Source organism: Caloenas nicobarica, chromosome 24 (genome assembly GCF_036013445.1).
Source record: "Caloenas nicobarica isolate bCalNic1 chromosome 24, bCalNic1.hap1, whole genome shotgun sequence".
Classification (NCBI taxonomy): Eukaryota; Metazoa; Chordata; class Aves; order Columbiformes; family Columbidae; genus Caloenas; species Caloenas nicobarica.
In genome coordinates, this window is record NC_088268.1 from 846,405 (window position 1) to 872,105 (window position 25,701).

At 49.4% G+C, this 25,701-nt stretch overlaps 3 protein-coding genes across 6 annotated transcripts; 2 read left to right on the forward strand and 1 right to left on the reverse strand.

Moving 5' to 3' along the window:
* The first annotated feature begins 5,866 nt into the window (after positions 1-5,866).
* LOC135998218 (feather keratin Cos1-1/Cos1-3/Cos2-1) lies at positions 5,867-6,621 on the forward strand. Of its 2 annotated transcripts, none has more exons than XM_065651368.1 (2): positions 5,867-6,004; positions 6,301-6,621. In XM_065651368.1, exons 1-2 carry the CDS (start codon positions 5,867-5,869, stop codon positions 6,619-6,621), a joined length of 459 nt encoding a protein of 152 aa, XP_065507440.1. The 2 variants fall into 2 exon arrangements, with proteins under 2 accessions (XP_065507440.1, XP_065507441.1); XM_065651369.1 differs by having other exon boundaries at positions 5,926-5,998; positions 6,314-6,621.
* Positions 6,622-14,199: 7,578 nt separating this feature from the next.
* Positions 14,200-22,265, reverse strand: LOC135997939 (feather keratin Cos1-2-like). 3 transcript variants are annotated; one of them, XM_065650882.1, is made up of 2 exons: positions 22,182-22,265; positions 14,200-14,526 (listed from the first exon to the last, which is right to left on the reverse strand). In XM_065650882.1, the coding sequence occupies exons 1-2, from the start codon at positions 22,263-22,265 to the stop codon at positions 14,200-14,202; spliced, it is 411 nt and encodes a 136-aa protein (XP_065506954.1). The 3 variants fall into 3 exon arrangements, with proteins under 3 accessions (XP_065506954.1, XP_065506956.1, XP_065506955.1); XM_065650884.1 differs by lacking the exon at positions 22,182-22,265 and adding an exon at positions 17,099-17,129 and having other exon boundaries at positions 14,200-14,507; XM_065650883.1 differs by lacking the exon at positions 22,182-22,265 and adding an exon at positions 14,823-14,966.
* A 122-nt stretch (positions 22,266-22,387) lies between these two features.
* Positions 22,388-23,142, forward strand: LOC135997950 (feather keratin Cos1-1/Cos1-3/Cos2-1-like). Its single transcript, XM_065650920.1, has 2 exons — positions 22,388-22,519; positions 22,816-23,142. The coding sequence occupies exons 1-2, from the start codon at positions 22,388-22,390 to the stop codon at positions 23,140-23,142; spliced, it is 459 nt and encodes a 152-aa protein (XP_065506992.1).
* The last annotated feature ends 2,559 nt before the right edge of the window (positions 23,143-25,701 follow it).

Genomic DNA, 25,701 nt, shown 5'->3' on the forward strand with positions numbered 1-25,701 from the left:
AAGGAGTTCTTGGCTCAGCTGCAGCTCAGGCCTTTCCCTCCTTTGGAACCTGAACCAAAATGCGCTGGCTTGGTTGGGTGGGGGCAATTGAATCTGTCACACTCCAACCCAACCAGGTTAAAGCACTTTGCCATGCTCCCTATGGACTTGGTGGTGGACTCAGATGCATCCGTCACAGCATCCCCTGGATTCTTTTCCCAGAGACTATCTCTGTAACCTTCTTCCATCCCACTACCAAAGCCTTGCCATGTCAGCCCAATAGGGTGTGTCCAAGAAAGTACAAGGCACAATTAGAGGAATGAAAGTGTCAACAGAAAAGAACCAGTCCAGGCTTCATTAGGGACAGATGCAGCTTTGAATAATCTTGACAAAAAATGTTCGCACTTAAAGATTTTGAATAAATGATCCAAGAACACAGCCATCTAATGTCCTTGGTAGATCCTTCAGGAAGTAGAATAGATGAAGCTAACTCATAGAATCATAGAGTATTTTGGATTGAAGGGACCTTCAAAGGTCATGTAGTCCAACTCCTCTGGAATAAGCAGGCACATCTTCAGCTACATCAGGTTGCTCAGAGCCCTGTCTAGCCTGGCCTGGAATGTCTCCAGGGATGGGGCATCCACCACCTCTCTGGGCAACCTGGGCCAGTGATTTACTACCCTCACTGTAAAACATTTTCTTCCTCTTGTCTAGTCTGAATCATCCCTCCTTTAGTTTTAAACTATCAAATTGTCCTGTTGTAACATGCACTTCTAAGATGTCTGTCCCCATGTTTTTTATCGGCCCCTTTTAAGTGCTGAAAGGCTTCAATAAGGTCTCCCAGAGCCTTCTCTTCTTCAGGCTGAACAACCCAAACTCTCTCAGCCTATCCTCACAGCAGAACTGTTCCATCCTTCTGATCATCCAGTAAAGCATTTGACACCATCTCCCACAGCATCCTCACAGCTAAACTGAGGAAGTGCGGACTGGATGATCGGGTAGTGAGGTGGACTGCGAACCAGCTGAAGGAAAGAAGCCAGAGAGTCGTGGTCAAGGGGGCGGAGTCTGGTTGGAGGCCTGTATCTAGTGGAGTGCCTCAAGGGTCTGTTCTGGGGCCAGTATTATTCAATGTATTCATCAACGACTTGGATGAGGGAATTGAGTGTACTATTAGCAAGTTTGCTGATGACACCAAGATGGGAGGAGTGGCTGACACACCAGAAGGCAGTGCTGCCATCCAGCGAGACCTGGACAGGCTGGAGAACTGGGTGGGGAAAAATTTAATGAAATTTAACAAGGGAAAATATAGAGTCTTACATCTGGGCAGGAACAACCCCAGGTTCCAGTATAGGTTGGGGAATGACCTCTTAGAGAGCAGTGTAGGGGAAAGGGACCTGGGGGTCCTGGTGGACAGCAGGATGACCATGAGCCAGCACTGTGCCCTTGTGGCCAAGAAGGCCAATGGCATCCTGGGGTGTATTAGAAGGGGGGTGGTTAGTAGGTCCAGAGAGGTTCTCCTTCCCCTTTACTCTGCCCTGGTGAGACCACATCTGGAACATTGGGTCCAGTTCTGGGCCCCTCAGTTCAAGAAGGATAGGGAACTGCTGGAGAGAGTCCAGTGCAGGGCAACAAAGATGATGCAGGGAGTGGAGCATCTCCCTTATGAGGAAAGGCTGAGGGAGCTGGGGCTTTTTAGCTTGGAGGAGACTGAGGAGAGACCTCATTAATGTTTATAAATATATAAAGGGTGAGTGTCACGAGGATTGAGCCGGGATCTTCTTGGTGACAACCAATGGTAAGACAAGGGGTAATGGGTTCAAGCTGGAACACAAGAGTTTCCACTTAAATTTGAGAAGAAACTTCTTCTCAGTGAGGGTGACAGAACACTGGAACAGGCTTCCCAGGGAGGTTGTGGAGTCTCCTTCTCTGGAGAAATTCAAAACCCGCCTGGATGCCTTCCTGTGTAACCTCACCTAGGTGTTCCTGCTCTGGCAGGGGGATTGGACTAGATGATCTTTTGAGGTCCCTTCCAGTTCCTAACATTCTGTGATTCTATGATTCTGTGATCATCTTGGCGGCCCTCTTCTGGACCCTCTCCCACAGGTCCATGTCTTTCCTGTACTGAGGGCTCCAGAGCTGGACACAGTACTCCAGGTGGGGTCTCACCAGAGCAGAGCAGAGGGGCAGAATCATTTCCCTCAGCCTCCTGACCACATTGCTTTTGAGGCTGCCCAAGATACTATTTGCCTTCTTGGCCTTGATGCACATTTGCAGCTCATGTCCAGTCTTTCATCCATCAGTACCCCCAAGTCCTTCTCCATAGGGCTGCTCTCAATCCCTTCATCCCCATCCTGTATTGATATGGGGGGTTGCCCCAACCCAGGTGCAGGATCTTACACTTGGCCTTGTTGAACCTCATGAGATTTGCATGGGCTTACTTCTCGAATTTGTCCAAGTCCCTCTGGATGGCATCCTGCCCCTCAGGCGTATTAGCTGCACCATTTTGTTTGGTGTCATCTGCTAAGTTGCTGAGAGTGCACTTGATCCCATTGTCTCTGTTGTTAGTGAGTATATCACACAGTGATGGTCCCAGTGTGGACTCCTGAGAGACACCACTTTTCACTGCTGTCCATCCAGACATTGTACTATTGACCACCACTCTCTGGGTGCAACCATCCAGCCAGTTCCTCATCCACCAAACAGTCCACATATCAAATCCATTTTAGAGTGAAGGATATTGTGTGGGACAGTGTCAAAGGCTTTTCAGAACTTTAGACAGACAAGAGCCATAGCACTTCCTTTGTCCACTGACGTAGTTACTCCATCGTAGAAGGCCACCAGGCCATTCTGATCATTTTCTTAATGTTACTATCATCAGATCTTAACTGCTGTGTTTCCCTTTCCTTCTAGGCCACTTTGACTCCCCAGGGAGCTTTCCCAAAGGTTCTCCCGGCACATCCATGTGGCAATAATCTGCATAGAATCATAGAATGTCCTGAGTTGGAAGGGACTCACAGGAATCACTGAGTCCAACTCCTGTCCCTGCACAGAACAACCCCACAGTTCACACCATGTGTCTGAGGGCATTGTCCAGTCTCTTCTTGAATAATGAAAGGCTTGGGGCCGTGACACCTCCCTGGGGAGCCTGTTGCAGTGTCCAGCACCCTCTGGGTGAAGAACCTTTTCTGAATGTTGAACCTGAACCTCCCCTGGCACATCTTCTTGCCATTCTCTCAGGTTCTATCGTTGGTCCAGAGAGAAGAGATCAGTACCTGCCCCTCCCCCTCCTCTCCTGAGGAAGCTGTAGGCCGCAATGAGGTCTCCCCTCAGTCTCCTCCAGGCCTATGAAACTAAGTGACTTCAACTGCTCTTCATATGGCTTCCCCTCCAACTCTTTCACCAACTTTGTAGCCCTCTTCTAGACCTCCCTCATGCAGATGGCAATGCTGTGTTTGATGTAGCCAAGGACAAGGCTGGCCCTCTTGGCTGTCAGGGACACTGTTGGCTCATGTTCAACTTGCCATTGACCAGAAGCCCCAGATCCCTCTCCATGGAACTGGTCTCCAGCACCTCATTCCCCAGTCTGTATGTTCAGCCAGGCTTGCTGTATCCCAGATGTAAAATTTGGCACTTGCTGTTGTTGAACTTCATATGGTTGGTGATTGCCCAGTTCTCTAGTTCATCTAGATCCTTCTGCAGGGCCTCTCTGCCCTCGAGAATGTCAACAGCTCCTCTCAATTTTGTGTTACTGGCAAACTTACTTTGTATTCCATCAAGTAGTGTGTCCAAGTCACTTATGAAGACTTTGAAAAGCATTGGCCTTAAGATGGATCCCTGTGGAACCCCACTAGTCACTGGTCACCATCCCAAGTAACCACATTCACTATTACCCTTTGATCTGGAAACATCAGCCAATTGCTCACCCACTGCTTTGTGTGTTTACCCAGCTGTGTGCTGGCCATGTTGTCCAGGAGGATACTGTGAGAGACAGTATCAAAGGCTTAACTGAAATCCAAAAATGTCATATCGACTGGCTTCCCCTGGTCAACTAGGTGGGTAACCTTGTTGTAGAAAGAACTTAAGTTTGTCAAGCAAGACTTCCCCTTCATGAACCTGTGCTGACTGGGATCAATGACTGCGTTGTCATTCAGGTGTTTTTGAACAACTCCCAGAATAATTTTCTCCATAATTTAGCCCTCTTATGGAGGGCAGGGTTGCAATTTTTGCATTCTGTTTAGCACAGCCACTGCACATGCCAGACATGAGAACTATCCCAGCTTTTCCAAAACCCCAGGAAGAACATAGGTCTGCATGTGTGCATACAGGTTTCAGTCGTCTTGCTTGTGTTCTGGCTTAGGCTCCAGCCTCAGATATGTCTGGGGTCAAGCTGGAAAGGCAAGTCAGTGAGTGTATTGGTTTTGCCTGGGACAGGGTTAAGATTCTACAAAGTAGCTTGTATGTGGCTGTGTTTTGGATATGTGCTGAAAATAGTGTTTGTAACACCGGGATGTTTGAGCTGTTGCTGAGCAGTGCTTACATAGCATCAAGGCCTCTTCTACTCCTCACACTCCAACTCAGATTGGCACCGAGCACCAGAACTTGAGCTTGAAATCTGCTACCATGGGAAGGGGAGATGGCTCTGGCTGAAACCTCTCAGCAGCACCATCTGGCAATGAGCATAGCAGGGCCGACAAAGGGAAAGGGGGAAGCTCTCAGCTACTATGCCTCTAAATTGTGTTGGCAAAACTATCCTCAGCTCACAGCAGAGCACCATCTGGACCCTGGTCCTTTTGGTCAAATACCCATTTGGTATGAGTTCTCAGCCTCTGCTTCATTCAGCACCAGGCTGACAAGAGGCAGAAATGCATCTGGCATTAGCACGGACATGCGGAGCCTGTGTCCCATCCCGGTCACCAGCAACACTGCAACACTGCATCAGCAGGGTATCACTGCAGTTACAATGGCCTGCACAGGCGGGCAGTCTTTCTTGGCCTTTCTCCCAATTTGTAAAGCAAGAGAGAGAGGGTGCAGGAGGCAGAGACTGCATTTCAGTTCTCTGAGCACCTCTCTGCCAGGACAAAAGCACCACCATTCAGTTGCAGATGGGCTCCTTCTGGCAAGGGCAACCTGCTGCTCTACAGTGCTCATGGACACATCAGTGAAGAGTCCCATGCTGTGACCTGCACGTGCCCTCAAGATGAGGGTCACACAGGTACAGACTGAGACAGGTGTGCTCATGCAGGCCTGCACTGAATCATGTGAAAATCTGTACACTCACAGAAAGCCAGGAAAACACCAGCAACTGTGCACTCTGCTGAGGAGATGCTGGGGACCACACTGGCAGAAAAGGAGAAAAATACCGCAGGGAAAAACCAGACTCCAAATATGCTATATGGACCTGTGGAGACTGCACAGAGAGGTGATTAGGAAAATGAGCCCAGAAGAATTGCCCTGAGAGCACTGTAAGTGATCCAAGAGTGTCAGACCCTCCCAGCACAGGCCCACGTGTGTGAAAAAATGAGCAATCATCAGAGAGGTGGTGAGAGCAAGAGAAAAAGATATGACATGTTCTCCTGAATGGCAGACCGTGAACACTGGATTCACAACATTAAAAAGTGCCCATTTCCAGACAACTTTGACACAAAGAAGCTCACAGGAATGACCCAGGTGCACATCACCTGCCTGCACAGGATGCCACCAGCACTTGAGCTATGTTTTCTGCCTGGTCTCACTTGTGTCTCCCCTGGAAATCCTCAGGCCTCTCATCCTGGCACTTAGAGATACCTTATATCGGAAAGCATGTGACACAAGCCAGGAAATGAAAAGGCAGCAGTGCACAAAGTCAAGACACAGCCTATACCATTAGTAGGTGTGTTTTGCATTCAACATGAGCTTGTCAGAAAATTATTACTTCCACAAAGAGTGCCTGGGCCTGAGGCAGTGCAGGACTCCTATAAAAGGCAACCCAACTCTCTGCTCTCTCATCCACTTCTCTTGCCTCCTTCTCCTTGGGAATCAGGTGAGTGTGAAACCTCTTCTTCTCCTCCTGCAAGAACAGGTGTCTTTCCTCAATATGTATCTCAGCTGATAGGGTCTGTCCTGGCCCTGGAGTGGGAGCTGCTTCTCATGGGAGAGGGAAGGGGAGAGAAGGTCTTCTGCAGAGAGAGCCTGGGATGTAGTGGAGGTGGCTCATGGCATTTGAGCTGGGCAGTGTATGCTGGGCCAGGAGGTGTCTTGGCTCTCCTGTGGTTGGGTGCAGTGTTGCTTGTCATGTGCAACCCCTCATACTGTGCTTCTCCCTGCCTTCTCTTCCAGGTGAAGCTTTGGCCCAGAGACATGTCCTGCTGCAACCCATGTGTGCCCTGCCAGCCCTGCGGCCCGACGCCACTGGCCAACAGCTGCAATGAGCCCTGTGTCAGGCAGTGCCAGAGCTCCACCGTTGTCATTGAGCCCTCCCCTGTGGTGGTGACCCTGCCCGGCCCCATCCTCAGCTCCTTCCCACAGAACACTGTTGTGGGCTCTTCCACTTCCGCTGCTGTTGGCAGCATTCTCAGCTGTGAGGGAGTGCCCATCAACTCTGGAGGCTTTGACCTCTCCTGCATTACGAGCCGCTACTGTGGCAACAGATGTCAGCCCTGCTGAAGGTTTTGATAACTTCCATGGGCAAGAACCTCCCAAGTCCTTGGAACATGGTTCTTGAAAGGAGATGGAGCTTCAAGGCATTGCATTCAGAGTTTCAAACCATCGTTTGTTTTTTCCTGTCTCATCTCTTTTAATTTCCTCTACTGATTCTGTCTCCCAAGGGCATTCTACTGGGGACCTGTTGGCCTCCCTCCCTCTACAAGGCAGGCAGACTGACACCCTTCAGGAGTTTCACCACATCCTTGTTTCTCTCCCTGGTGTTCCCTTTTCTTCTTGAGATTAATTAAAGTTGTGCTGCATCCAAGCCTGTACCTCCGAGTCCTCTTTTGTTCTGAGGTAACTCTTCCAGTCTGCTCAGGGGAAAAGGTAGAGAAAGGAGAGGGTGGGACTCATAGAATCACAGAATTGCAGAATCTTGGCGTTTGGAAGGGACCTCGGAAGATCATCTAGTCCAATCCCCCTGCCGGAGCAGGAACACCTAGATCAGGTTACATAGGAATGTGTCCAGGAGGCTTTTGGATGTCTTCAGAGAAGGAGACTCCACAACCTCCCTGGGAAGCTTGTTCCAGTGTTCTGTCACTCTGACTGAGAAGAAGTTTCTTCTCAAATTTAAGTGGAACTTCCTATGTTCCAGCTTGCACCCACCGCCTCTTGTCTTACCATTGGTTGTCACCGAGAAGATCCCGGCTCAATCCTCATGACACTCACCCTTTATATATTTATAAACATTAATGAGGTCTCTCCTCAGTCTCCTCCAAGCTAAAAAGCCCCAGCTCCCTCAGCCTTTCCTCGTAAGGGAGATGCTCCTCTCCCTGCATCATCTTTGTTGCCCTGCACTGGACTGTCCCCAGCAGTTCCCTATCTTTCTTCAACTGAGGGGCCAAGAAATGGACACAATATTCCAGATGAGGTCTCACCAGGGCAGAGTAGAGGGGAAGGAGAACCTCTCTCGACCTACTAACCACCCCCCTTATAATACACCCCAGGATGCCATTGGCCTTCTTGGCCGCAAGGGCACAGTGCTGGCTCATGGTCATCCTGCTGTCCACCAGGACTCCCAGGTCCCTTTCCCCTACACTGCTCTCCAACAGCTCATTCCTCAACTTGTACTGGAACCTGGGGTTGTTCCTGCCCAGATGCTAGAGCACACACTACACTTGCCCTTGTTATATTTCATTAAATTTTTCCCCACCCAGTTCTCCAGCCTATCCATGTCTCGCTGGATGGCAGCACAACCTTCTGGCATCTCAGCCACTCCTTCTAGTTTTGTGTCATGAGCAAACTTGCTGACAGTGCACTCTATTCACTCATCCAAGTCATTGAGGAATATATTGAATAGTACTGGTCCCAGTACCAACCCTTGAGGGACTCCACTAGATACAGGCCTCCAACTTGACTCTGCCTCATTGACCACAACTCTCTGGCTTCTTTCCTTCAGCCAGCTCACAGTCCACCTCACTACCCGATTATCCAGACCACACTTCCTCAGTTTTGCAGTGAGGATGCTGTGGGAGGCAGTGTCAAATACTTTACCGATATCAAGATAGACTACATCCACTGCTTTACCATCATCTATCCACCTGGTTATGTCTTCATAAAAGGCTATGAGGTTGGTGAAGCATGACTTCCCCTTGGTGAAGCCATGTTGACTGCCCCTAATGACCCTCTTATCCTTGATATTTCTTGAGATAGCTCCAAGAATAAGTTGTTCCATCACCTTTCCAGAGATGGAGGTGAGGCTGACCAGTCTATAGTTACCTGTGTCCTCCTTCTTGCCCTTTTTGAAGATTGGAGTGACATTTGCTTTCCTCGAGTCCTCAGGCACCTCTTCCATTCCCGACGACTTACTAAAGATGATGGGGAGTGGCCCAGCAATGACTTCAGCCTGCTCCCTCAGCACCCGCAAGTGCATCCCATCAGGACCCACGGATTTATGGATGTCCAATTGGCTTAACAGGTCCTTAACACAGTCCTGATCAACCACGGCAAACTCATCCATTGTCCTGACTTCCTCTGGGGCCTCAGGGGGATGAGGCTCCTCAGGACAGCCTCCGGCAGAGTTGACAGAGACAAAGAAGGCATTCAGTAACTCTGCCTTCTCTGTATCTTCTGTCACCAGGGGACTCACCTCATTCATCAGAGGGCCTGCATTGCCTCTAGTGTTAGTTTTATCTGCCATGTATTTGAAGAAGCTCTTTCTGTTGTCCTTGACCCCTCTCACAAGATTTAATTCTAAGAAGGTCTTAGTTTTCCTAGTTGTCGCCCTACATCCTCTGACAACAGCCTTATATTCTTCCCAAGTGGCCAACCCTTCCTTCCATGATCTGTAGACTCTCCTCTTCCACTTGAGTTTGCCCAGCAGTTCTGTGTTTAACCAAGCAGGACTCCTGGCTCCCTTCGTTGACTTCCTAACTGTTGGGATGCTCTGATCTTGAGCTTGGAAGAAGCAGTCCTTGCATGCTAACCAACTATCTTGGGCCTCTTTACCTTCAAGTACTCTTTCCCATGGGATTTCCCCTAGCAATTGCTTTAAAAGGCTAAAGTTGGCCCTACTGAAGTCCAGGGTTGCAATTCTGATTGGTATTCTGTTCCTGCCACAGGAGATCCTGAACTCCACCACCTCATGGTCGCTGCAACCAAGGCAGCCCTCAACCTTTACTGCTTCAACCAGACCATCCTTGTTAGTGAGGATGAGATCCAGCAGTGTTCCTCTCTTAGTTGACTCATGCACCATTTGTAAGAACCTTCTGGACTGTGGATGGCTGGCTGAGTATTCCTTCCAGCAAACATCAACATAGTTAAAATCCCCCACAACAACCAGAGCCTGTGACTGTGAGGCTGCTCTCAGCTGCCTGTAGAGGCCTTGTCAACTTCCTCGTCCTGATCTGGTGGCCTGTAATAGACACCCACAACAGTATCACCCCTGCCAGCCTGCCCCTGAGTTCTCACCCATAGACTCTCAACTCACTCCTCATCCACCCCGGACAGTACTCAATACATTGTAGTTGCTCTCCCATGTAAAGAGCAACTGCACCACCTTGCCTTGCTGGCCTGTCTTTCCTGAGGAGGACATAGCCATCCATGACCACATTCCAGTCATGTGAGCTGGCCCACCGTGTCTCTGTAATTGCCACCAGATCATGATCTGCTGACCAAACACAGGTTTCTAACTCTTCCTGCTGCGTGCATTGGTGTACAGGCATTCAGGGAGCCAGCTGAGCACACCGATTTCACACTAGGGAGGTGGGAGGTCTCCCGGTCTTCATCAATACTAGAGCGCTGCCTCACTGATACAAACCCAGCTGCAGCCCATCCTCCTTCAAATCTAGTTTAAAGCTCTCCAAATGAGCCCTGCTAATTCCTGTCCCAGCATCCTTTTGCCCCTGTGAGATATACCTTTCCCATGTATTACTGTCCAGACTGGTGTCTTATAAAACCAACCATTATCAAAGAACTCAAAGCCCTGCCTGTATCACCAGTCTCGTAGCCAAACATTTATGTACTTGATCTTTCTATTCCATCTCACATCATCCCCCGAACATGGAAGGAGGGAAAATAACTTGCACCCCAGACTCTTTCACCAACCGTCCCAAGGCCTTGAAGTCTTTCTTTATTCTCCTGAGACTACGGGATGCAGCTTCCTCCCCACCTGTCTGGAAGATAAGTAGCGGGTAGTAGTCTGTTGAGTGCACCAGGTTGGGGAGTGCCCTGGTGATATCCCTGATGCGGGCTCCAGGTAGGCTACAAACTTCCCTATGATGAGGGTCAACTCTACATATTGGGCCCTCTGTTCCTCTCAGAAGGGAATCGCCTACTACAATTACCCTTCTTTCTTTCTTATCAGAGGCAGTCTTGAAGCGTGGTGTCAACTGCCTCTTCCTATGTGACCTTGTAGGCAGGCCTTCCACCACATCCTCAGCTGCCTCTCCTTCAAGGTCCAGGGCCTCAAACCTATTATGGAGGGGCACCTGGGAAAGGAAGGCAGGCAGGGAGGAGGGTTGCCAGCAATGCTGAACTGGGACTTGCTTCCAACCCTCCTCGTCTTTTTGGTCCCCTACCTCTACTCAACAGCAACAGGGCAGGGGCTGTCTCAGGTCTCCCCTTTCTGCTGACCGAGTTGGGGGTCCATCACCTTTTGGGGAGTATCTCCCTGGCACCTTTCTTGACTCTCTGCAGTGGATTTTTTTTCTGCCCTTTCCCTTGGAGCTGAGAAAGACAATCATGGCTACTCCACAGCCAATGGCCTTAAGTGAGGAAATGGTTCCAAAGAATGGCTAGAGTGGGGCTGGGAAACAGCAGTTCCTGAGGACAATCCGCACCCTCATGTCTCTCATTCCTTCCGGTCTATTACCTGATATAGTGTGCACGGCCAACACACATGGGCACAGGCAGATGAGACCGAGGAACCTCATATATTCCTTCAACACCTTGCAAGGCCCAGCTGGTCTATAGACATGCATCTGTATCATCATCAAAGAATACCAGGTTGGAAAGAACCACAAGGATCACTTAGATCAAACTTTCTTGTCAAAAGCACAGGCTAGACAAGATGGCCCAGAACTCTGTACAGTTGAATCTAAAATGTATCCAGTTGATGACCCAGGAAACTACAGATGAATGAGCCTACCTCTGCCCCTGAAAAAGTGATGAGAAAAACTCCTTATGGATGTCATGTCCTGTGGGCTCCTGGGTGAAGAAAAAGAACTCCTGAAAGCACTGCTGGGCTCAAAAATATTACTGAAGCACATGGCACCCCATAGATCACGTGAGGTTCCCCTCATGTTCATCCTGTCCACACTTCAGGGCAGAGACATGATCATTATCCATCTCACTGGGCACCGGGCATCTGCAGTGGTATAGGACAGGCACCAGCCCAAGCATTGCTGAAACACTGGCAATGACCCTGCCAGTACTCAGCTTCCCGGGCTCCCCCAAGAGCTCTGAGGCAGGGCCAGCCTGAACTCTGCTCATGTCACCACTGCTCCTCACTTACAGGCCAGGGTCTTCCCAGCAGTGCAGTCCCTGGCCAGTGGAGAGCTGTCCTGCAAGAGACCCTGCACACACCTGGGAACCACATGGGCACACCAATGTGCCCCCATGGTAGGACACCTCTCCCCACACCAGGCTCTCCCATAAACAGCACCAGTCTTGGTGGTTATACTGGGAGGAAAAGTACTCGTCCTAAGCCCAGGAAGGCAAGCCCCCAGCATGGTACCATAGACGCGATCTGCTCCAGTCACAGGCAACGGACCCCAGCATGGAGCCTGTGCACACACAAGAAAGGTGTCCCTGAGAAGACTTAGACAATCAAGACAGTCCTTTGGGTACATGTATCTGCCACTCTAGATGAAAGTCTCATATGGACCTGCTGCATCTCCCTTTGAGGGTTCTCATTTCTCTTGATCTTGGTTGTCTTTCTAGAGAAGATGTTCAAAGTTCATGTCCCTCTTTGCTATTCCCTGCCTGCAGAGTATGTCTCTTTAGGTAAACAAGTCTTGGAAATGAAGAGGACATTAGCCATGCAGCATCCTATTTTCTCTGCAAAAAATGTGAATCTCAATTGAAATAACCTCTTTTGGAATGAGGATTTCCTTTGTGATGGCAGTGGTGCAGTAGAGTGGATAGCATATTGTGACATCACGTCGAAGGGTATCACTGGGAGGGACAGGAAATCATAGAAGAGTCCATATTGGAAGTGACCTTGAAATATCATCTGGTCTAATCTTTCACAGGAAAGAGAGACTAGATGAGATTTTCCATCAACCTGTCCAATCACATCTTGGAAACATGCAGCAATGGGAACTCTACCGTATCCCTGGGAGGTCATTCCTGTGAAGGAATTGTGTTAGTGAAAAAGGTATTTGCTACGTCAATATGAAACCTCTCCCAGTGACACTTGGACTCAATGGCCCTTGACTTGTCCATGTGGCTCCTTGTGATGAGAGAGCCCGTGACTTCTTTGCAGACATGCTTTAAGTACTAGAAAAGTGTGATCAGGTCCCCCCCAGACTTCTGTTCTCCGGGGAGAAAAGACCTGCATCCTTCAGTCTTCCTTCAGAGAACAGGTTCTCCAGGCCTTTGGTCCAATTAGACACATACACAAGAGTGGCGGTGGCTGCTGGATCAAGATCAGCGAAGGTTGAGTCAGGAGACTTGGATCCCAGCTGTGGTTTTCTTCACACAGAATGGCCAGTCAGCAGAAATGCCACCTGTGTGAACATGATCAGCATCCCAAAGCCCATGTTATCAGGGCTTGCAAAAGCCGATTTTCTCTCTCATGGGAGTGTTGTGATGGAGAAGTTTGCATATGGTGACATCACAATTAAAGGACATGAGTGAGAGGATCATGAACTCAGTGATAGACAGGAAGACAGGAAAAAATGAAATCGACTATGCAAGCCAGCAGGCAATACAAATTATTTTCTTCATGGCAAGGAAAGTCTCCATCATTTTTGACACAACAGTGGTGATGCACCAGGTATCCACAAACGAAAATTGAGGAGGAAGATGAACAGAGGGCATTTTCCACCCCATGTGCCCATCTTGGGAGGGATGGAAAGCCCAAGGGAATGAGATCAATTACAGGTGTCTTGTTTTATTTGCCATGGCCCAGTACATGACCACAAGGAATCAGCTGCCCAGATAAGAGAGAAGGAGCAAAGCTGTGGTGTGTTAAATCTATTACTTCTGTTGCTATCAGAGGGACAAACCGGCCCTTTTTTCTGAGTGAGAGAACCAGGTTAACCCAGATAAAGTTCTGACTATACCTGGGCTAGAGGTGTGCATTGTAGACCAGAGCAGAACAGACCTGGCAGAGTTCGAGCCAACATTTCTGTTCTGCCAGAATTCACCATTCCCATGGAATGTTTGAGTCCCATTTCAACACATTAGATGTGTGGCAATATCTGGGTGCACTGGCTACTGAATTACTTCATTCTATATTGCTTATTTCAAATGCTCATAGTGCCTGTTACTCCTATAACAGACAGTGGTTGGAGTTTTCATCAAGTGTGTTTGGAAAAAGAGAGAATGTTGGGTGGGAGTGAGAACTGCCAATGTCGTTGCTGAGGAGAACTAAGATAGGGTGAGACACCCACTAAGCTGAGCATCCCTCATAAGCAACTCCAATCACTTAATTCATGAAATCATGAAATTAATTTACTGTGTTGCCAAGTGATAAAATCCACTGCAGAGAGTCCCACCCTCCACTTCCTCCACCTTTTTCTCAGAGCAGACTGCAGAACCAAAGAGGACTCAGAAGCCCAGGCTTGGATGCAGCACAAGTTTAATGAGACTCAAGAAGAAAAGGAGGTGGCTCAAAGGGAGTACCATGGGCAGCCACAAGGATGCAGTGAAACTCCTGCAGAGTGTCAGTCTGCCTGTCCTGCAGAGGGAGGGAGACCAACAGGTCCCTACTAGGCTGGCCTTGGAGACAGAATCAGCAGGGGAAAGAGAGACATACACGAGTGGAAGAAGAAAACATTGGTTCAAAGCTCTGAATGCAATGTCATGAAGGTCTATCTCCTTTCAACGTCCAAGTTCTTGGCAGGTTCTTGCCCAAGGACGTTGCCAGCATCTTTAGCAGGGTCGACATCTGCTGCCACAGTAGCGGCTGGTAATGCAGGAGAGGTCAAAGCCTCCAGAGTTGATGGGAACTCCCTCAGAGCTGAGGATGCTGCCAACAGCAGCGGAGGTGGAGGAGCCCACAACGGTGTTCTGTGGGAAAGAGCTGAGGATGGGGCCGGGCAGGGTCACCACCACAGGGGAGGGCTCAATGACAACAGTGGAGCTCTGGCACTGCCTGACACAGGGCTCATTGCAGCTGTTGGCCAGTGGCGTCGGGCCACAGGGCTGGCAAGGCACGCATGGGTTGCAGCAGGACATGTCTCTGGGACAGAGGTTCACCTGGGAGAGAGCATAGGAGAAAGCAGAGCATGAGGGGTTGATCATGAGAAGCAGCACTGAGCCCAACCACAGTGGAGCCAAGGCACCTCCTGGCCCAGCATACGCTGTCCAGCTCAAATGCCAGGAGCTACCTCCACTATATCCCAGACTCTCTCTGCAGAAGACTTTCTCTCCCCTTCCCTGTCCCATGAGAAGTAGCTCCCACACCAGGGCCAGGACAGACCCTATCAGCTGAGACAAACATTGAGGAAAGACACCTGATTCTGAAGCAGGAGGAGAAGAGGCTTCAGACTCGCCTGATTCCCAAGGAGAAGGAGGCAAGAGAAGTGGATAAGAGAGCAGAGAGTTGGGCTGCCTTTTATAGGAGTCCTGCACTGCCTCAGGTCCAGGCATCCTTTGTGGAAGTAATAATTTTCTGACAAGTTCATGTTGAATGCAAACCACACCAGCTAATGGTATGGGCTGTGTCCTGGTTTCCTGCACTGACTCGTTTTCATTTCCTGGCTTCTGCCACATACTTTCCTATGTGAAGGCTACTGTAAGTGGTGGTATTAGAGGCTCTGGGATTTCCAGGGGGGGCACATGTCAGCATGTATTTCTTGTGAGTTTATGCCCATTCCCTCATGGATGCTTCTTTTCAGTGCTGGGATGAGAGGTCCCCGGATTTCCAGGTCAGGGATGTGTCAGTGTAGGCGGAAGGGCCAGAGGGGTCCAGTGGAGGCAGGTGTTGTCAGCCTGGGGAATTCTGGTGGTTTCTTTTTTTTTTTAATCATCTTACTTACAGGAAGAGCCTCAGTTGCTCCCAGCCCTGCAATCCTTGGCTCTTCACCCAAGAGCTCCTGTGAGTGTGTGCACTGTCATCCCTCCTTCTCTCCCAGCTTGTTTCAGCAGTCAGTTGTTGTCTGAATTCCCTCTCAGCCGGGCTGCACTTCACGTTTGCATCTCTCTTTCACCCTAAGCTACCCTCAGGAGGAAATTTTGAAACTCTTTGGCATCCTCCTCTCTCTGGGCAGTCCATAGATCCCTGAGGCTCCTCTAGCAATGCTGCCAGTGCATCCGTCCTGCTTAGAGTACTCCATTCCTGCTCTGGAGGGGACGCCTCCAGCAGCTCCTCAGACAGATCCATTGCTATGTGCTCATCTGCAATAATGTGCTTGTTAGCATGATTGTGTACCAGTCTATGTGATTCTCTGTGTGCACATCCATGTGCTTGTCTGTCTGGCTCAGCACACACCTGTTTGCTTCTAGTGAGACCATTTTTCTGTGTACATGTGTATTTCTTTGCACATCTCTGGCCTCGTGCACATTTGCTTGTCTCTGTACATCTCTGTGTAACGTGGTGCACACTTGAGCATGTTGCGTATGTGTTAGTGCACGTGTGTGTGTACATAGTTGTGCCTGACCATTCCAAGGCTGTCATTGACACCACTCTGTGTCAGTCCCAGTCTCTGTCACAGTCTCAGCCCCTTGCTGTCAGAGAGGGCAGAGTCAAGGCCACCGCACTCTGGTCTCAATGAGGAGAACGCCCAACCGTGGACAACTTATTTCATGTTGGCTCCAGGCAGCCTCAAAAGGGCTGAGCTGTTTCACAGGGTCCCTGCTCCTGACTTCTGCAAAAGCTTTGAGGGTACAGGATTCACCTGGCTCCATGACTGACCCTTGTCCAGAGCCAGGAGCTATGGGAAAAGGAATGGGAGACTGGGGAGGCTGGGAGGAGGAAGATGGTGAACATGGGGCATGTAGCCAATGGCACCAGTAAAGAGCACCGACACTGGAAAGAGCCAAAGATCCCCAGTGCCAACAGCACTAGGGGAGTTCAGCTGTGCCGTAAGGTCTCTTTCCAAGACTCTAGTGAGACACTGATTCAAAACACTGGTTCCCAGCCATTTGGCCATGGCTGAGATGCAGGAGATGTAGCTTCTGGGCCCCATGGCCTAGGGAAGGAGAGGGGAACTCCAGCAACAGCTAGCATCACCACACAGGGGAAACCATCTGCTGGCTCTCCTCTGAAAAGCTTTCCTGAAAAGCAAGCTTTCTGGCAAAATGGATTGGCGTTTGCCAAACGAAGCCTTTCATCATGACAAATTGCAGTTACATGCCCTGACCATGAGGTTTTTGCCATGTCCAGTTGGCTGTTGCCAGTCCTTCCAGGCTACTGCCAGGATTCCTCTCCCAGGAGGTTTAGTTTCTTAGAAACACCAGTGCCACTGTTTTTGCTCCCTCAGCCTTGCTGCCTCCCTGTTCTGACAGCACTGAGATGCACCCCACAAGCTCACACCACAGTGCACTTCCTCTTCTCCACACAATGGCAGGGAGACCCTACTCAGACTTCCCAATGTGACCTAGTAAATGGTCCATCTCCCCTCAGCAGCAGACGTAGGATGGCATGTCTGGACTGGCTGGGCTGGGGGTCTTGACTGTGTCCCGCTCTGCACCTGGCTCCCGTCAGGCAACTGTGGGGAAAGACCTTGTAGGATTTGGGGTCCACTGAGCCACTCAATGAGTTGGGAACTCTGCAGTGAGTGAGCAGTGGTGGAAAGGGGGCACAGGGGCTCTGATTGCCTTGCAGAACCCCTACTGGGCATTAGCACCTGCTGTGTCCCATCCCACTTGTGCATCTGCAGCTCCAAAGAAAAGCTTTTTCACTGGGTGAGGGTCAAACACTGAAACAGGTTGTTCAGAGAGCTTGTGGAGCATTATCTGTGGAGATACTCATACCTGTCTCGATATAACCGAGGCATTGGGTGAAGTCATCTGCAGAGGTGCCTTCCAACCTCAACAGTTCCATGATTCTGTGAAATGCTTAGCTCAAGGTGCAGGAGCAACACAAGGAAATTCAGGCTTCTCTCAGGGCCACCACACATGGAACCTGAATTGAATTGTCGCCCATCACTGCAATGCTCTTCTGTCCATATTCTCCACAGGCCCGTGCTGGAGTCCAGCAAAACCCCTGGGTTCACCCCTTAAGGAGACACTGCTGCAGCCCTGTCCAAGATGTCTCTCCAGAGCTACTCTCACTTCTTAGCCAAGCACCCTTGAGAGGGCACTCAGGGCACTGTGAGGCCCTGTCATAATGCAGGAAATCAAAAGAAGCATATAGGGAAACAGCAGCACGTGCCATGTCATTACCTGCAATGTTACCATTCATTAGGAGTATGCAGGCAAATTGTGGCTTATACAGCAGCTGTGTTTGAGACTGAGGCCACATGAAGACAATACAAAAGCCATTTCAACTGTTCACTCTCTCAAGTCACCTCCTTCACCTTAGGAACAAGGTGAATGGGAACTCCCTCTTCCCCCTCCTCCTATATGAAAGGGTCCAGCCTACAAGGACATCTCAGTTCATATCAGATCCTTGGTCTTATGTTAGTGTTCTGAGATTGTGGTTGTGGGAGAGGGCAGAGGAGGGATGGTTTGTCATGGAGAGAGGCTGAGGCTGGGCTGAGGTGGCTTTGTGGCTACAGGCCAGGCAGGAGGATCCCTGGGCCTGGCTCCTATCTGAGGGATTCTGCTGGGCTCAGGAAATGAATATCTTGTTCCCCCTGCACAGCCTCCAACTCCCCACCCAGCAGGTGACTTGGCTTCCTTTTTGTGGGGTTTGAGGCTGTTCCTCAGGTGTTCCTGTGCTCTGCCTCCTCCCTGCCCTCTCTCTCAGGTGAACTACCAGCCCCACAACATGTCCTGTCACAACCAGTCCCTGCCCTGCCAGCCCTGCAGCTAACCCCACCGGTCGAAGCTCCCCTGCATTACCAGGCTCTACTACGGCAGAAGGTGTCCCCCTTGCTAAAGCCACTGGTGATGGTCCAGACAAGGAGTCCTTGGAACACAGAGAATGATGCCAGTCAGAATGATGGATATTGTGGCTGCTGGTTTGAGAAGGGCTGAGCTTGCCCTGCTCCTCCTGCAAAGGGTGTCAGCCCTTAGGAAGGGACCATCCTGGGGTCTCTGAAAAAAACATCAAAGCCTCTCATTCACTTCTTAAACTCTCTCCATTCTCTTCTTTTCCTCTCTTCTTTTCTGCTCCCCTGGGTCATGAGGCCCACCAAAGCCAGCTTTGGGACATGTGCCTGCATCTTTCCCTCTTTGGGGTACTGACTCTCGGGTCTCCATGAAGACCCTTTCCTTTTGGCCTCCTCTCACAGATATCTTGTTTCCCTGTTTAGACTCATTAAACTCTGCTGCATCCCAGCCTCTGGCTCTGTCTGGTCCTTTCTCCACTAAAGCTGTCCAGGGAGAAAGGAGATATGCTGGCAGGGAACAAATGGGTGAGCAGGTGGACTCTTTCTCATTCCTAGAGGAATGGGAGGGCAGGACACACTGTCTGTGGGTGTCCTTCAGTCCCTATCTCTTGGAGCTGAGAACAACATCTCCAGCTACTCCACAGCCAGTGACCATCAACCCTTCCCTTGCTGCATCTCTGCACAGAAAAATTCCCCTTAGCCTCTGAGCATGCCCTGTGGATAGTGATCCCAAGTTGTGCTTTTTTCATGGGAGGACCCCATTGCTGCAGGAGGCTCTGGCAGGTCAGCAGCACCACAAGCACTCAAGGTCATTCCTCTTGCTCTGGATGGAGCTGTAGTGGGAGAAGAAGGCTAGAAAGAAGATGGATGTGAGGATGGAAGGAGGGGGCATGGAATGCATCCAAGGGCAAGGATCACGAGGGCAAGTCCCCTCTTCTTCCCTCGCACCCACACAGTGCCCTGTGCAAGCCCAGCGGCTCATTACACAGGTTTACATGGCTGAGGTGTCTTGCAGATGGCACAACCCCAACTCTGCTCAGACAGGTATCTCCAGGACAAAAGCCGTTATTCTTATGGGCCTGCAAGGTGACACAGATGAGTGACTTGATAGTTCCTCCCATGGTACTGTAGAGAGAGCATAGATCATCACCCATGTTCTCTCTTTGCAGCTCTGTCACCGTTTAATTGCAGGGTGACAATAAACCATGGCAGATGCTCTCTGTTAACCTCCTCCCCCACCCAGTCCCCACTCCCCACCAAGTAAAGGCAATAGGAAGAAAAGAGAGAGGGACTTGCAAGTTGGAAAAAGTTAGAAATGTTTTACTAATGCTTCTAATAAAATAGAGAAAATAATACAAAATATACAAAACCAATCTTGAATTTCCCAGCACAGCTCAGCATTGCCCGGCACCAGCTGCTCCGGCAGCTGCAGGGCAGGCACCCAGAAGTCCTGGGCTGGACTCTACAGCAAACCGGAACTGGATTCAGGATTCACTGCAACTAGGCCTTGACTCGCAAGGACAACAGGCAGGGTCCTCTTCAGATTGCGGCCGTAGTCGAAGAAAGTGAGACCCTCGTGATCTCCCACTTTTATATGCTGTGTGACGTGGATGGGATGGAATCCTTAGTTGGTCAGTTTTAGTCACCTGTTCTGTTCGCCCCTCCTTGCAAATACACCCCTCTCACTTACAGGACGTGCATTCTTATCAGCGACCTTGCATTCCATTGCTATGTCTGCAAAAACATGTAGCCAACTTCAGAAAAGTCCAGTTACTTAGAAGAACTTAGCTGAAAAGAAAATTCACTAAAAGAGAAAGTGGTCTTGTTTTTAACAAAACCAGAACAAGCTCATGAACAAGTTCAATCCCATCCTGAGGTGCAGGGGAAGAACAGTTCCATTGTGGAACCTTCTCCTTTTACCTCTGGCCAGTAACCCCAGCCACACACCGGAAGAGGATCTTCATTGGCAGATCTCTGGGTGCACAGGGGAAATAAAGGTACCAGGAGAGAACTGAGGCCCTTTCCCCTAGCCTTGAACAGAAGGGACTCCTCGCAGGATGCCAAGAGGAGAACTGTACTGTGCCCCTGCTGCCAGTTCCCTCCTCTCCTAAAGTCTACAGCTCATGGGGAACAGCCTTTGGTGCTTTCACCTCAGAAACTTGGGACTACAGAGACAGCCGAGAGTGGATAGTCCCGAAAAGAAAGGCAATGTGGAATGGAAGACTGGGGAAAACAAACATGTGAAGAGGGTCCAAGACAAATAATATAGCAAGTGTTTCTTCTCTGTCATTAGTTCTGATGCAGGACCATGGCTAGCAGAGTCAGACAGGGGTGAATAACGCAGGTCATCAGCACAGCAGCTCCCATTCACAGCTTTCCTTCTACCTGACCTTAAGGGTCTCCTTGTTCATCTGACACTATGTCATGAGTATTTGTGGGGTGCGCTCTGCCCATGAGTGTAAACCTAGAACTAGTTCCCAGGTATATGAGCATGAAGGCCAATTGACAGCATTGCCCCCTATCCTCACAGAGGAACAACACCAGGAGAAAGTGACTGCTCATGATGGCACAGATAAAAATCTGAAATAAAGCATGAAAGAGACAAAGAGTCATGGCACTACTTACCATAGTTCTTGCAAAACCAAGAAGAACTTGACTGGCTTCCAGGCACCCACCCATCTGGATGTCCCCTCCATCCTCTATGGGACAGGAGGAGAAAGTAAATTGAAAATAGTCATGGGTCCAGGTACAGACTGGGGAATTACTTACCAATTTTTTTGTCATACATAAAATAGACATGACTTAGGGAAGATCCATTTCAATTATCACCGATAAAAAATAGAGCAGAATGGTGAAACAAAGCAAAAATAACTTCAAATACTTTCACCACATCCCCAACTTCTTTTCACAGACTCAACTTCCCTCCTTCATTCCAGGCTCCACTCCTAAGCAGTGCAGTGGGATGCAAAATAGAGAGTTGCAGTCGGAACACAACAGTTTCTTTCTGCACAAAGAGGGAGTTGGACTGACCTATTCACGAAAAAGCATCAGAGTTTTGGCATTTTATCCTAATGACATGTCCCTGCATTCCCAGACACAGCCACTGGGCCCTCAGACTCATCTTTTTATGAGGGGTGTGGAAGTCCTGGTACTTCAACAGGAAAGGAGTTTGACTCAAAGCAGTTTCAATTCCCCGGTCCACCCAGAGATTTTGTCCTCCATCTCACAGCAGGGCAAGATCTGGACCCCAGTCTCTTTAGTCTAATACCAATTTGGTGAGAGCAGACAGCCACCGCCTCACTGTGCACGAGGCCAAGAAGCTGCAGAAATTCATCTGGCATTGGCATGGACATGAGGAGCCTGTGTCCCACCCCAGTCACCAGCAACACTGCATCAGCAGGGTATCACCACAGGGACAATGGCCTGCACAGGCGGGCAGGGTTTCTTGGCCTTTCTCCCAGTTTGTAAAGCAAGAGAGGGAGGGTGCAGGAGGCAGTGGCTGCATTTCAGTTCTCTGAGCACCTCTCTGCCAGGACAAAGGCACCACCATTCAGCTGCAGATGGGCTACTTCTGGCAAGGGCAACCTGCTGCTGTACAGTGCTCATGGACACACCAGTGGAGAGTCCTCCACTATGAGCTGCACATGTCCTGATGATGAGGGTCACAGAGGTACAGGCTGAAACAGGTGTGCTCATGCAGGCCTGCATGGAACCATGCAAAAATATGGACGGTCACAGAAAGTCTGGAAAATATCAGCAACTGCGGACTCTGCTGTGATGCTGGGGACCACATGTAATACAACCTCTCAAACGCAATCTTTGGGCATCTGGACACAAACATTCCAGCGTTGCTCATTTCCTAAAAACTTTGCCACAAAGAAGCCCACAAGAATGACCCAGGCGCACATCACCTGCCTGCACAGGATGCCACCAGCACTTGGGCTGATAATTCTGTCTGCACTGACATGTGTCTGCTCTGGAAATCCTGTGGCCTTTCATCCTGGCACTTACAGAAGCCTTCATATAGGAAAGCACGTGGCAGAAGCCAGGAAATGAAATAGAGGCAGTGCAGGAAACCAGGACACAGCCCATATCATTAGCTGGCGTGATTTGCATTCAACATGAACTTGTCAGAAAATTATTACTTCCACAAAGGCTGCCTGGGCCTGAGGCAGTGCAGAACTGCTATAAAAGGCAACCCAACTCTCTGCTCTCTCATCCACTTCTCTTGCCTCCTTCTCCTTGGGAATCAGGTGAGTCTGAAGCCTCTTCTCCTCCTGCTTCAGAATCAGGTGTCTTTCCTCAGTGTTTGTCTCAGCTGATAGGGTCTGTCCTGGCCCTGGAGTGGGAGCTGCTTCTCATGGGACAGGGAAGGGGAGAGAACGTTTTCTGCAGAGAGAGTCTGGGATGTAGTGGAGGTGGCTCCTGGCATTTGAGCTGGGCAGTGTATGCTGGGCCAAGAGGTGCCTTGGCTCCACTGTGGTTGGGCTCAGTGCTGCTTCTCATGACCAACCCCTCATGCTCTGCTTTCTCCTATGCTGTCTCCCAGGTGAACCTCTGTCCCAGAGACATGTCCTGCTGCAACCCATGCGTGCCCTGCCAGCCCTGTGGCCCGACCCCGCTGGCCAACAGCTGCAATGAGCCCTGTGTCAGGCAGTGCCAGAGCTCCACTGTTGTCATTGAGCCCTCCCCTGTGGTGGTGACCCTGCCCGGCCCCATCCTCAGCTCCTTCCCACAGAACACCGTTGTGGGCTCCTCCACCTCCGCTGCTGTTGGCAGCATTCTCAGCTCTGAGGGAGTTCCCATCAACTCTGGAGGCTTTGACCTCTCCTGCATTACCAGCCGCTACTGTGGCAACAGATGCCGACCCTGCTAAAGACGCTGGCAACATCCTTGGGCAAGAACCTCCCAAGACCTTGGAACATGGTCCTTGAAAGGAGGTAGAGCTCCATGGCATTGCATTCAGAGCTTTGAACCATTGTTTATTTCTTCCACTCACATAATCTCTCTTTCCACTGCTCTTTCTGTCTCGAAGGCCAGCCTAGTAGGGACCTGTTGGCCTCCCTCCCTTTGCAGGGCAGGCAGACTGACTCCCTGCAGGAGTTCCACCACATCCTTGTGGCTGCCAGTGGTGCTCCCTGTGAGCCACCTCCTTTTCTTCTTAAGTCTGAATAAAGTTGTGCTGCATCCAAGCCTGGGCCTCTGAGTACTCCTTTGTTTTGAGGCAACTCTTCCAGTCTTTTCCGGGAAAAAGGTGGAGGAAGGGGAGGGTCGGACTCCCTGCAGTGGATTTTGTCACTTGGGAAAAAAGTATAATTACTTTCATGTTTTCATGAATTAACTGATTGGTCTTGGTTCCAAGCCATGGTCAGCTTAGTGGCTGTCTCACTTCTCACCCAGTAATGTCTCCTTTTCCCAGTTGATGAAATCTCCACCCAGTGTCTGTATTAGACCTAACAGGCACTTTCAGCATTTGAAGTAAGAAGATAAGAATGAGGCAATTAAGAATCGAATGTACCCCGGAATTGCCACACATTCAATTATGTGCAACTTGAGTCAGTCTTTTTATGTCAATGGTGAGTTCCAGTAGAGCAAATTTTTTTGTTCAGAACTCTGCCACGTCCTTTCTGCTCTAGTCTACAAAGCACACCTCAGCCCAGGTATGTTCAGAACTTTATCTGGGGTAAGTTGGTTCTCTCAGTCAGAAACGGGGGCTGGTTTTTGCCTCTGACAACAACAGAAATAACAGATTTAACCCACCACAGCTTGGTTCTTTCACTCTTGTCTGGGCAGCTGAGTCCTTGTGGTCATGTACTGGGCCATGGCAAAGGAGAACAAGACACCTGTAACTGATCTCATTCCCCTGGGCTTCCCATCCTTCCCAAGGTGGGCACATGGGGTGGAGAATTTTCTCCATTCTTCTTCCTCCTCAGGTTTCCCTTGTGGAGACAGCACCACCCTTGTGCCAAGATTTCCTTGTCCTGAGGAAAATAATTTGTGTTGCCTGTTTGCTGGCACAATTGTTTTCACTTTTTCCTGTCTTCCTGGCTATCACTGAGTCCTCTCAGTGATGTCATTTAATTGTGATGTCACCATATTGAAACTTCTTCATTAAAACATGCCCATGAGAGAAAATCTGCTTCCTGGAAGCCCTGGTAGCATGGGTTTTGGGATTATAGTCATCTTCACACAGGTGCCACTTCCACTGACTGGTCGTTCTGCATCAAGAAAGCCGCAGCAAGGATCCAATCCCCCTGACTCAGCCTTCGCTGATCCTCATCCAGGAGACACCACCACTCTTGTGTATGCGTGTAATTGGACCAAAGGCCTGGAGAACCTGTCCTCTGATGGAAGACTGAAAGAGATAGGTCTTTTGTCCTTGGAGAACAGAAGGTTCGGGGGGACCTCAGCACAGTATTCCAGTACTTTACGGGTATCTAGAAAGAGGACAAAGGCTCTTTCATTCACAAAGACCCACACGGAGAAGATAAGGGCCAATGAGTACATGTGGCACTGGGAGAGGCTTCATCTTGACGTAAGAAATACAATTTTTACAGTAAGAACAATCCTTCACTGTAATGACCTCTCAGGGATGTGGTAGAGTTCCCATCGCTCGAAGTTTCCAATGTGTGATTGGACAGGGTGGTAGATAATCTCATCTAGTCTCTCTTTTTCATGAAAGATTGGACAAGGTCATCTTTCAAGGTCCCTTCCAATATGGACTATTGTATAATTCTTTGACCCTTGCAGTGATGTCCTTCCATCATGATGTCACAATATGCAAACCACTCTACTGCACCCCTGTCATCACAAAGAAAATCCTCAGTCCAAAAGAGTTTATTACAATTGAGATTAGCATTTTTTGCAGAGAAAATAGGATGCTGCATGGCTAATGTCCTCTTCATTTCCAAGACTTTTTCTAAGCAGCTAATTGAAGAAACTTCTAAAACCAAAACAGTTTGCAGTTTTAAAAGCAAGCATTGCATTTATTGATGTGCTGGCCCCCAAAGGAATTTTTCTGCCTAGTGAGGGCCCTGAACAATTCCCAGATAGAGGTTATATCCGCACAGGTCATACATATTCATTACATTTCCAAGCAATCCTTTGCATATGCATTACAGTCCTCTGTTACTTGGCTTGTAAACTGCTTGCACTGGTGTTGCCACCTTATCTTCTGAGAGCAAGGGCATTGGCTCCTCCCCTTCTCTGTTCTCCTACTTATCTTAACAAGTACCATTCTTGTTACTTAATGCCTAACAAGTGTCTAACACCTAACACCTGTGAACCTTATTGATTTAGCAAGTACTTAAAATCTATGACCCTTATTCTGATTAACTGCTTTTATTACTAATTGCTGATTTTAGGTATCATTAATCCCTCCTCTTTTCTTGAGGTTTTGTGGCCACTAGGCTTCACTTCTCATTGAAATATAATC